The 14,575-nt window shown below is 35.6% G+C and overlaps 1 protein-coding gene across 4 annotated transcripts in view; it reads left to right on the top strand.

The window, feature by feature from the left end:
• The window catches only part of LOC121295431 (ATP-binding cassette sub-family C member 3-like), a 73,563-nt gene that overhangs the window by 20,209 nt on the left and 38,779 nt on the right, over window positions 1-14,575 (top strand). For all 4 annotated transcript variants that reach the window (XM_041220030.1, XM_041220028.1, XM_041220029.1 and 1 more), the window contains exons 2-4: window positions 8,532-8,708; window positions 9,993-10,109; window positions 13,290-13,427. In XM_041220030.1, the coding sequence (XP_041075964.1) occupies window positions 8,532-8,708; window positions 9,993-10,109; window positions 13,290-13,427 (432 nt within the window). The remainder of the gene's footprint in view (window positions 1-8,531; window positions 8,709-9,992; window positions 10,110-13,289; window positions 13,428-14,575) is intronic.

The raw sequence follows: 14,575 nt of genomic DNA, 5'->3' as shown, positions 1-14,575 counted from the left end.
AATTGCTCTAAATAACAATATTTTTGTTTGGAATTTGGGAGAAATGTTGTCAGTAGTTTATAGAATAAAACAAAAATGTTCATTTTACCCAAACACATACCTATAAATAGTAAAACCAGAGAAACTGATAATTTTGCAGTGGTCTCTTAATTTTTTCCAGGGCTGTGTGTGTGTGTGTGTATATATATATATATATATATATATATATATACTAGATAAAACAAAAAATATATATATAATATTATATAAATATTAACACTATATATTGTGTATGTATATATGTGTGTATGTATATATATATATATATATATATATATATATATATATATATATACACACTGTATATGTCACGAGAAGGCAGTGTTTAAGATAAGAACCTACACAACAGTCAGCGCGCCTGCAAACAGCCAAGTAAGATCAATTTATGCACGTGCCCAAATTACTTTGAGGATCACTGGTGTAGGGTATTGTTTAGAAGGACCGTTTTATTTTACTTAAACATGTTAAGATTTGTGTTTCCTGCCTTTGCTTGCAAACCTAACAGAACAAAAATTGTGAGTGAGATGTGATTAGAGGTAGCCAACGGACACTTTTAAACATCTGTCAGAACAGAAAATGATAACCAATGTGATTCTGAATGACAGAAAGAATAAATTTGTTGAGAGAACTGGTATTTCAGACCTCTATCAAGTTGGTGTTCTTTTATGATGCATATTTTTCAGCATTGAACTGGCTGCAGTGCTGTACTGAACTTCACACTTGATTACTTTGGCAACAAAAAAACACAGGCTGTGCCTCTGGAAATGCCAACAGCATATTAAAAAAAAAATGTGCTAGTATTTGTTCTCCTTCCTGTATAGTTTGTTTTTGGCAAGTTAGCAGTATATAAATATGATCTATGCTGAAAAACACATTTGTTGTGACTCAAGATTTATTTATTATTATTTACATTTTTTTTCAATAAACCCAAGAAATGTTCCCTCTGGAACATTATCTACATGTCCGCTTAATAGAGTCAGGCTTTTTTAATTAGCTACAGGTACTTTAATAAAGATACAGCCTGCTGGCTGATGACAAATTAAAAAATAGGAATACTGTGCCGTTAAAACAAGATGCACCATAGTTCCAGGACAAGGGTTTTAGAGACCAGCATTGGGCTTTTAAACGACTTTCAGATTATTTTATATTCAACTAATCCTAATTTTGCTTCTTGTACGGTCTATTTTTTGGCACTTAAAATAAAACTCAGTTGGGGGGTTGATAATTGCTGTAATAATAGTCAGGACAGATACTGATGTTTGATGTACTGATACAGCCAAAAGCACATCTTCATTAGGTCAACAGTTTGAATACAAGCTATGCAAAAAACGTTTAATTGTGGGCTGTATATTATGCAGGTTATCGATTTGTCTCGATTAAGTTTATATTACTAAGGCCTTGGACTGAAAATGGTACAGGGGTACAGTTCTGGGCTTGTATGTACCTGTAGCGAAAAGTTTTGCTAAAATTTTAGGAATTTTATTGACTTACTATATATATATATATATATATATATATATATATATATATATATATATATATATATATATATATATGATTTCAATTTTATTTAACATGTAAAGAAACTACAAAACCGCAAGTGTCTACTGGATGCCAGAATATTAGCACAGTATTATGTTAGATTTCGAAATGTCACATTTTTCAATTCTTGTCAGTTTATCATTAAGTATATGGAAAACTGCAAAGCAGCGTGTAATTCAGTATGTTAAAGTAACATTATTCAGCAGGTTTTATTCGACTTTAAGAAGCAAAATTAGTTAATTCAATAGGGTGATGCAAGATTGGGGTCTGTGTCTAGGTTGAGAATAAGTTGATTCTTAATTAATATTAGGACTGTTTTCAGTTTAGCTATAATGTTTTCTGATTTACATTAGAGGAAATTAAACATTTATATTCTAACTGCCATATTGTTTACAGAAAACAAAAACATATACATATAAAAAACTGCCTTCTATAGTACCCCTGCTAACAGGGTGGCTTATGAGGCTGAATCTGTCAAGAAATGACATGTTCAGGACTGGGCTATCATTTTTGTACTGCACAGAATACTGTGCTATGAACGGGCACTTTTTTCTCTGATTCAGCAAAAAAAAAAGTAATTATTGGCATTATACTGTATTTGGTATCCGTTGTACACAGCTACAGTATTTAACCATACTTTTTTTTGTAACTCCCAGCCAATTTTTTTGAAAATGTTAACAATACCTGCTTTCATATAAATTTCTTCCATAATTTTTCTACTTATACATTTTGCTTCCTGTTTATAAACCATTCAGTTATCACATATGATATCTGATGCACCACATGTTTTTATTCACACATTTCTCTCTGTATTTTTTGCTATGGTAAGGGCTGATCATTACATTAATAGCATCGGGAATTACCAGCTAACCCTGAGTGTAATCTCTGGTAAAATTCAAAGTGTTATATCAGCGTTTCAGTGGTGAAAGCTTACGGCTCTAAGTAAATTACCACACAAACATCCGTTTCCTATACATTACTGTTTGCTCTGCAGTTACAGTAGAGAAAATGTATGCCGTCCACATGCTCTTTTACAATACAGAACATGTCAAGCACACAGGGTGATGCAAAGCAATACAAAGCTGCACCTACTGTATGATTAATGTGTTTGCCAACTGAGGGAGTAGATAAACTAAAATAAACACACTCAGGTACAGTCAGTCAACCAGTCGACTTTAAAGAACAGGGTCATTTGTTTAGCATGCTTCAATGACAATGCCAGATATTCAAGCAAGAAAGGCCTTTTGAGTACATTTAATCTGTTAGTTTTTCAACTTGAAAAAAAACAGTTAATTAAATACCTGATATGCTTGTTTCCTGTTTTGTATTACTTATAGAAGGAACCAGAAAACTGTGTTGATAGGAAGGGAAGGAAAAGGATAATGCTATAGAAACTGAAGTGCAAAAACAAACAGAAGTGCTGTTGAATGAAACCAGTCTGCCTTTTGCTCCTGAAAAGTGTTCTCTGCCAACATAGTCAAGTCAGTTTAATATCACTGTTACCATCACCCTCCCCTTGTTATCTACCGCTGGGGATGAAACTGGAGGCAGTTGTACATGTTACACACTTTACTGATTTCTACATACATCCGGAGAACCGCTTATGCAGTTGTTATGAAACTTGATATTTATGATTTAAGAAAAAGTATTAGGAGTATCGGATTCTGGGGCTATAGAAGGGTTACTGCCTGTCCATTTTATACATTGGTCAGTATGTCACATTTACATTTTTGCATAAGTGGTATCTGGATAATGGCTAATCAAATTGTGATTAAACATGTCATTGCAAATTCACATTGTATAATATTCTGTACATACTGTTCATATTGTATGTGGTAATATACAGTAATGGGAACAATCTCCTATTATCACACTTATTAATATAAATACCATTTATTAGTCATACTGATTTCCACCAGACTTAGTATCACTTTTGTGAAAAGGCTATTGCTTTCGTCTGTTCTTAATTATTGCAATGTGTGATGCATGTACTGTACCAGTATTGATGGGGTTTTAGTGTGATGAAGTTATGTTAGGAAGTGCAATGAATTCCTGTGTGGCAGGTGTAAATGAGCACGGCTGATGGTCCCTGTACAGTATATCATCTGTGAGAAGTTAGCTTGTTAATTGATGCTTTTTAGCATCATTAATAGGAGGTTTATCTTTTCTTGGTAATGTGCAGCTTTGAAGTCGACCAAGGACTGGGGAGGTCATTTGCAACTTTTAACATAATGATGGTGCCCCAAAATAAATCTGTATAAATGTCTTTTTACCGCATTTTTCTCCCAATTTGAAATAGCCAATTGTATTATTTTTAGGCTCAGCACACTGCTACCACCCCTGAGCTGACTCGGGAGCTGCGAAGACGAGCACACGCTGTCCTTTGAAACGTGTGCCGTCAACCGACTGTTTTGTTTTCACGCTGCAGGCCTGCCATACAGCCACCGCAGAGCTGCAGAGTTGGAGGACAACGCATACGATTCTCATTCGTATCCGCATATGACTCCTCTAATATTATAGAAACAGTCATCCATAACTATTAAACACTTACTGGTGCTGAATTGAGAAATACTCAAAGAAACTTAATTTGAATTCTTTAAAGTCTTTTTCAATGGCTTTTTGAAATTTCTTTAGTATTGAATCCATAGTGATTTCCACATTGTTCACAGTATGAGATGGAGTAAAAAGATTTCCATCAAAGGAAATTTCAATACAAAGTTGTGTCTAGCACCTCTGTCTTATTGCGATTTATTTTTCGACAGTTGAATTTCACTGAGGTAGTACAGAAACCGCCATCTCTGATTTAGTAGGAAATAACATATTTGAGTATTGTCTGCATAACAATGAAATCCAAAGTTGTATTTGATACATCATCACTTTCAGTGAGCATTTGTATGCATTTTAAAACCACATGGACAGTTCTGGGGAGTTTGAAACGAGGCTCCAGAAATTCAATGAGACCGAAATCCAGTGTCTTCTACAGTCAAAAACGGATGATCATCCAGAGCTGTACCTTCTATTCCGCATTTAGTTAACTCTTTTGTGCTGGGATCTTCACCATCAAATTGATTTGAACACTTTAGTGCTTGGGCTAGTCAGCTGCTCTGTCTGAGATTGTTCTTTTTAGTTTAATTTCACTGACCGTCCCTAAAATGTCATCATGTTCAGTGTGGGGCTGCACAATCAGCTGTCCTGTTCTTGGTTTCAGAGATTTTAAAGCAGTTCTAAACAGCACACTTTCAAGACATATATTTGCTGGATGTGTGTTGCCTGTGACTACAGGGACAATTCCTGTCTCAGTATTTTAGGTACACGCATCAAATGAAACGTTTATGTGGTGAAAAGTTAAATCATACATTACATATCGGTACTCATAATCGGCTAGAACAACACAATCAGCCGATAGCTTATATCGGTGCCAATTCCAATATGCTACCGATTTAGCAGTACACCACTAACGGAAAAATCTCAAAGCACATGTGACTTTGACCTGCGACCAAAGAAGGCTGCCATATTGGGGCCATGTGACTTTTTTTTACATTTTTTTTTTTTTTTTTTTTTTAGAAACTTTTTGGTCTGATATGACATTTCCTTTTAAAAATGCAATCCATTAGATTTCACTCCAAACCAATGGTGTTGACTATCACAAGGTGCATGGTTTTCTCATGTGACTGTTAGACATACACTGTGATCTTGCTTTACGGAAAGGAAGTACTGTACTTCCTTAAAAAATTGTTTGACCTTAAATAAACTTTACTATTATAACTATATTTGGCCAAAAAATTCGGATGCAATTGAGTGCCTCTCATTTCTCCAATTTATAAAAAATTGATTTGTGCCAACATTGATAAAGATACCTTTGTTCAGTTTTGGCTCTCCAAGCTAAGGAAAATCACAGCAAATGAAACCGGTGCAAGTCATAACTGATACTTTCCTATTGTTGACTTTGGATAAATTTACGTATAATCGTAAATCTCGAAAAACTACTCACTTCTAAATCTTTTGTAGTCATTTTTGTATTACTTTAGTATAAATACATGTTAATTTGGATTCATATGTTGTTTTTTTCTGACTTTATGTGAACGAAAAGACACAAATTCACCCGTTTTCTCATTGGAAATAGTGATATTTTGAAATATCACTGTCCTGGTCACAAAAGCAAAGTCTGTGGGGGAATAATAGCCATTTTCTATACTTTTGAGGCATAAGCAATTAGGAAATAACACTTCCTACCCAGGAACAAAAATTGAGTTTTATATTGTTATTACTGTTTTTTGTGAGACCTGAAAGATAAATGCTGAAAAGGAGCAAGCCTGTGTGGTACATATTCCCTGAATGTGATCCTAATAAATTAAAGTGCATTAGAAATGTAATTGGACTATTTAATGACATCTCTGCCTTGAAGAAAAGGGCCCCTTTCCTGGCAGACATGCTGAACTGTATAATCACTGAATTGTAGGTTACTGGGGCTAGGTGGCGTCTGGACTGGTTTAGGCTGAAGGGACAGTTGATTTATGTACAGTTAATTCATAACTGTAACAACAAGGGGTTTGACTCATGGAAGACATAAAGCATCCATGCCCCGAGCGGAAAAGGACATTAAACATCAAAGGATTGTGAGTCTTAAGAGGCAAGATACACAAATGACCTCATGCGGATAGCTACTTAGCAGAGAGAAAGACTACAAATATCCAACCAAAACTAAACATTTTGCGCTTCACATCGATTGTTAAAGTAGGTGCTGTCACTCTTTTGAGCCAGGCGACCCAAGAAGAGAAGGCAAGCTGCATTCAAGTAAGCTACCAAGAGCAGGGCCTGGCGAGAGGACTTCTACTGCCGTAAAACTTAGAGACTTTTATCAGACAAGCAAGTCTACTGTACCTAAGCCACAGTATCCAAAGAGACTGTGCCCGGCTACCTGCGTAGGCGCTGTTTGTTGATCCTATCAGGGATTTAAGACTTTGTTGCAGCTGTTTGTTGATCCTATTGGGGATTGAAGATTTAGTTGCTGAGGGGAGAGCCACCTCAACAGATTGAGTGTCAACCAGGCGACCAAGAGTCAAGGAGCCGTTGTGTATAATTCCAGTTGTATTTTCCTCTCGCGGAACTAAATGAGTTAATTGTAACATATTCACATAGAATTGAACTGTTAATTGTTTAGTTTGCTCACCTTGTGTGTGAAATAAATTTTCCGTGAAATTTCATGAATTTAACTATAAGTAATCTACCTCATATTGTTGTATGAAACTTGTTATATCATTAAACATTATACTATTAGTAAGGTTAGCGTGATCTATTATAAGATTGTCTGAATCATTTCAATTTAGGCTGTGTGTGTGTGTGTGTGTGTGTGTGTGTGTGTGTGTGTGTGTGTGTGGCTTAGCAAGCTACTAGATAGTCACAGTCTGCTTTGCTGCTATGGTGTGTATGTGGGTTTGGATAAGTATAAGCAGTGTCATATTTCACTGTCCCTGCCAGCTGCTTCAATCAATGTGATAGCTTTGACTTGTGTTTTATGCTTAGAAAACTAAGAGATTGACTTTCTGACTTTTTTGATTCCTGTTTAATATCTGTGTGCTTAATAAAATACTTCTATTGAATAAACATTCCTTGTGTGTATGTGTGTTCTTATGATCTTGAACACGTCAATTAAATATTTTTATAAGAGAACTAATCAACCTAGATAAACCTCTAAACTGTCAATTATAGAATTGGTCTTACACCTGGTTATGCTGGTTTTTACAAAGTCAAAGCTTCACTGTACTGTCTTTCCATAATTTACGTGCAATTTTCTACAGTAGAGACTTTCATTTTTCTTTTTAACTGGATTGAGGAACCTACTCCAGAAATAAGAAAGCCACCTGGAGAGCCAAAGATAAACTTTGTGCCTTAAAATTTAAACTTTATTTCTTGTGATCTAAAACTCTGTTATTTCCATTGACATGTGCTGTTTACAGTACTACAATATAAAAGTTTTTGTACAGCAGCTAACAATACTTTAATGAATCTTACACTATATTAAATCTGAGAATACACGTTTGGTTACCATGAACTCTGGTATCACTTGGTAAAAGGACGCTCTTACTTTGCTAGTCATGCCTCCCAGTAGACACTTGCACTTCCTAGGTCATTTCACCTCAGCACTGTCTTTTGGGGTCGAGCGTCTTACTGGCTTCAAAGCATGTCAGTCATTAGGGGAAGCAGCTGGTTGGTTACTGACAGGAAATAAGGCCCTGAAAGGGTGGGAAAAATTTCACTGTCCTGGTTCAATGACCATTAAAGTGCAAGACTCACTGCTAACATAGATTTCTTTAATCTAGTGTAGTACCAGATATTATGTTTTTAAAATGAAAATACATGTCAACATTAGATTTCTTTCAAAACTACCCATAAAGTGAATGGTTATGCATGTGGGACATTTCTGAAATTATACTGTAAGCTCCAATCACTCTTAGTATTTTCATTCGTCATTGTTCTACAAAACAGCAATGCGTTTATCAATGATTGATCAAAACCGTTATTACCCACGGATACAAAAACCACCTATTTTGGTGACACTTGAAATAACCCCAGCACATACAAAACATGTATTCTTAATTCAGCCATAAGGCTCAGGAGCACAAACATGGCCTATGATAAAGAATAGCCTGCAGGCCGCAATAATTTCTGTATTTGTTTGGGCTCCTGGAAACTATTATATCAATTAATAGCAAATAGCCCCTAAAACATTTGTATGCAATGTATTTACTGTGAATTTCTAGCTTCCAGCGTTTTTGTATCAGTGTTCCTCTCATCAGCAGTGGCAGACGAGGTTGAACTATCACTGAACCCAATTCTAGCAAACAGTGTGGGTGGCAGGGCTGCTTCTGGTTTGTGGAGCATAAACACCAGGATCTGAAAGGTTGGTGTCTCTAAACGCTTTGTTTTTTCTTTTCCTTGTTTGCTAACAGAATGCCAATTTAACTCTGCACACTGAGAGTCCTGATCTAACGCCATGCTTTCAGAACACGGTGTTGGTATGGATCCCCTGCATCTTCCTGTGGGTCTCCTTTCCTTTCTACCACTTCTATCTCAAGCAAAACAACAAGGGTTACATCATGATGTCTGTTCTCAACAAGTTCAAAACGGTAAGTACAGGATTGTCAAGCGTACACTACCTAACTAGGGTGTTAATTGTTAAAACATTTAGACAAAGGTTAAACATTTCGGATTTTGCCCGAACGTTTAACGGTTCTCCATATACAATGAATTGCTGTACACAAAGTGCCGGGTTCTTCAAAGTATTTACTCAAAATCAATGTTCCCAGTATGTTACAGTTTAAACAGCGCAGTGTGTTTAATGCTAAAGTCAAAACATTTAGAAAATTAATCGGAAACAAACACTCCTACACAGAACTCTCTCTCTCTCTCTCTCTCTCTCTCTCTCTCTCTCTCTCTCTATATATATATATATATATATATATATATATATATATATATATATATATATATACACACACAACCAACTTGTTCAATTTAGAAGAATCTATGCATGGGCATTTGATAGGCTGTTCTACATACTGACATGCTTTTCTATGGTAGTGCACCTGTAACTGATGGCTATTTCTTGGGAACACTCACCTGAGTTTTCCTTGCATACCATTGCAGTGGGCTCATAAATATAGTTCCTATATGAACAGGAAACCAGTATTATACCTGAATCATCTGTAGATGTTGCTTTATGAATTTAGAGGAGTGGAATACTGTATATGTGCAACTGCTTAGCTCGGTCCTGTGTTGATTGCTGTCCTCCCCACATCAACCATTCATTCAAAACACCATAGGCAGCTGTGCTCCACACATTGAAATGTTAATGTTCCTGTGCACAATGAACAGACTGTGGTATGTAAATAAATGGATGTTCAGGGGCTTTTGTATTTAGAATAATTTGAATATGCTGGCAGCATATAGTCTTTTTAAGCAAATTTGTTATCAAAAAAAGATACTTTCTAGAAAAAATAAGAGTAAGCATTATCTCAGAAGAAATTTCTGTAGTATTTATTCAAATTTAAGTCACCCCTGAATTTAAATTGCATCCCCAAATTCGAAGACCAAAAAAAAAGACCCTGAATGCAAGTCGTATTTAACTCTTAATGAAAAAAAAACACAACACTTAACGATTAATTTACCTTTTAATCTCTAGGTGCCAGCATGAAACACTATTACTGTACATTTAAAGCATTAGACAAGTCACCAGCTGTATTGCAAATGGGGAAAAGAAAATATGTATAAGACATCTAGATTTAGTTAAACTGAAATTCCATCTGCAGCATATAGAAAGTGCTAGGTCATATGTAGCAGGATGTTATGACTGTTGTTAAAGGTCAATGAAAGAAAGTGGAAACATTTCATGTGTGTGTTGTTCTTTGCAGTTTTTCGGTGTTCTTCTCTGGCTGATCTGTTGGCTAGACCTCTTCTACGAACTCGGCAAAAGCAGAGTTCAGTATCCTGTTAACATCGTCTCGCCACTCATTCTTGGGATCACCATGGTTAGTGCCTACTATTAAACCCTGCATTTCAACCTCTGCATTTACAGAAGTGTGACCAAGTATAGATTGCACTTGCATTCTGCCTCTGCAGTGTCTTCTGAGTCAACGCATGCTTTTGACATGAATGCTTTTTCAGTCAATAGGGGGCACATCTGATTGAATAATAACAGGAAGGAAACCGTTGCCAGGGTGGGGACAATTTCACCCTCCAGGAGACCAAGGAATTGCAGCACTATCTGAAAACATTACTTGCAAACATTTATTTAGCTTAGTGTAATATCAGATATTATGTTTTAAAATAAAAATACATGTTTACTATAATGTGTTTAAGTATAATGAATGTCACTGAGCAACAGGTAACATTTTATTGAATTGTTATAGCTAAAATCCCTTTCAGAGGGGATGTGTATAAGAACATAAGAAAAGTTTGGGAATGAGAGGCCATTTAGCCAATCAAGACTTGTCTAAATCCACCCTAATTTAATGGGACAGAATTTTAGATGTTTTTTAAATGTTTCCAGTATTTTAGATCCTACTAGTTCACCTGGTAGACTATTCCATGCATTTATAACTCTCTGGGAAAACAGTGCCTACCTTCCAGTGTAAACTTCCATTCATGCCCTCTTGTTCTGCTGTGCTGAATTTGAAGTAGCGACTTGGGTTAACTGTGTCTGTACCATTTAGTGTTTTATAAACTTTAGTCAAGTCCTTTCTGTCTCTTCTTTTTCTATGCTGAAGAGATTCAATTCTCTTAACCTCATAGCTCATATCATTAAGTCTTGGGATCAGCCTAGTGCAATAGTGACTGAAAAATCTTTTAAACAGCCTTTTTTTGAAGTGCCGGCATGAATGCGCTAACAGCAGTTTCGTAAGGATTTTTAAAAAAAATAATTTATAAAGACAATTGTTTTGGTTCAATTATACACTTTTAAATGGCAAGTACTGTGAAGAATGTTGTAAAAGCCATTAATGCCACCATCAGGCTGGAACGAAATGAAGAGATTTAAGTTGTACATTATATTAAGTCGTTGGCTCGGAGCACTTGGCATAATTAAAGGTTTTTTTGCTCGTGTATTAGTTGGCACCCCCCCCAACTTCAAGATTGTGTTTTGGGGTTAAATTTCTTGACTGCTCGAGCAAATACGGTACTTAGACCTTGTAATTGTTTTCAGCTTAAGCTGTTACAGAGTTCAAGTTAGCTATAACTTTTTACAATAAACTTGAAAGCTGCAACTGTCAGTATTTGAATACACAAATATTTAGATCATTAAAATATTTTTTAGCACCAGAGAGTATCTTAATCCATAAATAAATGCACATATTTGGCACATTTTCCCATATATGTTGAACTGCTTATCCAATTGTGCAAGTCTGAGTATCAGAATCTGGTGATATACGGAGGCGTGTGTGTGTATGTATGTATGTATGTCTCATTTACACTTTAATATCTATACTGTCTTGGTGGTCTGCTTTTTCATAATACTGATGGCTCTATTTTTTGTATTTACTGTTGTGGCATCAGTTATGATAAAATAGATGCAAGTATTTTATACATAAACTTTCAGAGCTCCAGCACAAAATGTCTAAGAATAAAGACCTGTTAATTTAATAAACTAAAATTAACTTTGAATATAAGTGCTAATATTCTACTTGCTCACTTTTGCTTTTTTTATGAAAATACAAAACTGCATTTTGAGATTATATTGTGATGAAAGTCCAACAGAGTAACCTTTTATTAATTGATGTAAAAAAGCCATCTGTTTTGCTATTTAGGTACACAGTGTTTTATTTAAAGAGGAAAAGGTTGAACGTTCAAAAGGAAGCACATTTCAAACATGGCGTAATCGGCTTTCTTGAAGTTGCTAAGAAACGTCAGCATTTAAACAGGACATGCTCGCAGCATGAAGGTTATTGGATAAATTGATCTCGGTGGACAAACATAGCTTTCATCAGTGAAGACTGAGTCTCATTTAAAGACAGCAGGGCTAGGACTTCATTATAGAAGCATATCATCTTTCTACATTTGATTAAACAGTGTTACTTCCCACCCTCCTGATAAGGGGGGGGAGGGGCAGAAGTTGTTTTTGAGTATATACAGAAGTGTTACATAACATAAAATAAAGTGAAACTTGCAATATATAGCACACACTTGTGTGTCCCTTATTCTTGTGACTGATTGATATATACAGTGTTCCCCCTTTATAAAGCTGTATTCGGGAGCCATAGTTAAGAGACTGTGCTGTTTGTGTTCTGCCTTATCACAAGAATACTAGTGTTAGTGTAATGACATTATGTGGCAAATGGGAGCTATGACCGTACCACCTTATAACTTGTTCCACAGTATAAAGGGCTGCCTTACAAAGAGGGAGCTCTGTACCACATGAAGATAGATTTGTATTATGATTAAGTGTTAAATTAATTGTAGCTAACAAAATAATTCCCAAAATGTGTAATGCCATTCACATCTATTTACTAATCAGGTCTCAAATGTATAGGTTTTAAAATAATAGCAAATGTTTATTTAATGGATTCTGCAGAGTAAATGTCCCTGTTTGAACGATCACCCAGCTCAGTCACAATAAAGAATCAAGAAGTGCAGTTAACATATTTAATGAATGGCAAAATACAATTCAAAGCTGCTGCATTATGTCCACTTTTGTCATTTCAAATATTTTCACAAAACAAACACATAACTTTAAAACTGTAGTGCCCGGTACAAAACCACATCAGGAAAAAACACTTTTGTAGGTGAAATAAAGCAAATGTGTTTTTTCATGATGTGGTTTTGTGCTTGACACTGCAGCTTTAAAGTTTAATGTTGGTTTTCCTCTGTCAAGATTGAAAAATATATGTTCTTATTTTACCAGCATTTTAAAATCTCTTTTAATTGCTATCTTTAACATATTCTTTGTAAGACTTTTTTAATGTAATGGTCTGTTTGCAGGTTTGTGTCTGTGACACGTCTTAGGATCCTTAGACAAACCTATTTTATTGTGGTTTTCTTTGCTTTGTATCGTATAGTGCTTTGAGATACTTTCTGTATGAAAGACACTATATAAATACAATTTGATTTGATGATGTGATATTTTGATTGATTTGATGATGTGATATTTTGACCAGTATATTCTAATGACTTCTTAAGGCACTGAAAAGATTAACCCATCTCTTTCTGTGTTCCAGTTATTAGCCACAGTGCTGATTCAGTACGAACGACTGAGAGGAGTCCAGTCCTCGGGGTTGCTCTTCATCTTCTGGATGTTAGCGTTGCTTTGCGCGATCGTGCCTTTCCGATCCAGGATCCGAGAAGCACTAGACAAGGTAAAGAACAACAAGAACTCAAGACCTTTGGTAAACAATTGTGTACGACTTGTGTGATCCCCATCAATTAATCCTACCTTGTAACACAATTGATACAGATTGTCAACAAGGTAGTTTGCAGCAAATGCACTACCCTCTGCTCTCACTAGAATGCAGTATTACTCTGCACAAGAAGAGCTTTTCCAGTAAGTTTTTGGGCCCTATTTGAAAGTAAGTGAAAATTTTGAGAGTGGATTACAATAGTTTGTACTGACTAGAAATTATTGAGAATAATAATTTGACTGATACAAAGAAATTTCAGAAGGCTGTATCGGATTAATATCCAGTTCACTTTGGGTGGGGGTGGAAGGGTGGGGCCATTTCATAAGTGGAATAAAACACACCAGGATGTTGAAATATGGTCCAAAATCTACAGATATTGGACCATATTTGGACACCTTGTCATGTGCTATTGCGTTTTTATATAATACTGATCAGTAAAAGACACTATTTAAGTTGCATGCTTCTCGACCTACATACGTTGATACATACATTTAATGTCAGACGTTTAAGGGTTAATCAGGGTTGATTCAAGGACAAAATATTGTTGTGAAAGTATTATATGTTGCTGTAAAAAAAAAAAAAAACACTCTGGAGACAGCTTATCAGCCTAGAATTGATCAAGTATTGATCGAACATATTAAAAAAAAAAAAAAAAAAAATTCTGACAGTTAATCTGAGACTGATTTAGAAAGTGCTTGCCTTCTAATACTTGATTTGAACAGATGTGGGCTAAACCATCTTCTGCTTCCTTCAGGGGAGGTTACACTGCTCACATCAGGCAGCGACAGTTTCCAAAGTTTAACATGCATATTAATACATGTACAATATTATTCAGGTTCTAATTACTCTATGCATTTTATATCATGCTGTGGTAAGGTGCTTTAAGATGCTCTTTAGTTCCCTGCCATAGAGATATGTAACACAGACTAGATCAGTCAAGATGTCTTTATAGAAGAAAGAGCCAGCGCCACCTAGTGGCCACTTTGGTGTCCTTTAGTTTTGCTGGTAATACACTGCTGTGCGCTCAATGGCTTTGGCACTTTTATATATGTCTATGACAGGCAACAGGAACTGAAGAGCAGCTCCTGAACTCATTTTACACCTTA

Source organism: Polyodon spathula, chromosome 20, assembly GCF_017654505.1.
Source record: "Polyodon spathula isolate WHYD16114869_AA chromosome 20, ASM1765450v1, whole genome shotgun sequence".
NCBI classification, from domain to species: Eukaryota; Metazoa; Chordata; class Actinopteri; order Acipenseriformes; family Polyodontidae; genus Polyodon; species Polyodon spathula.
This window is presented reverse-complemented; position numbering and strand designations above follow the sequence as displayed.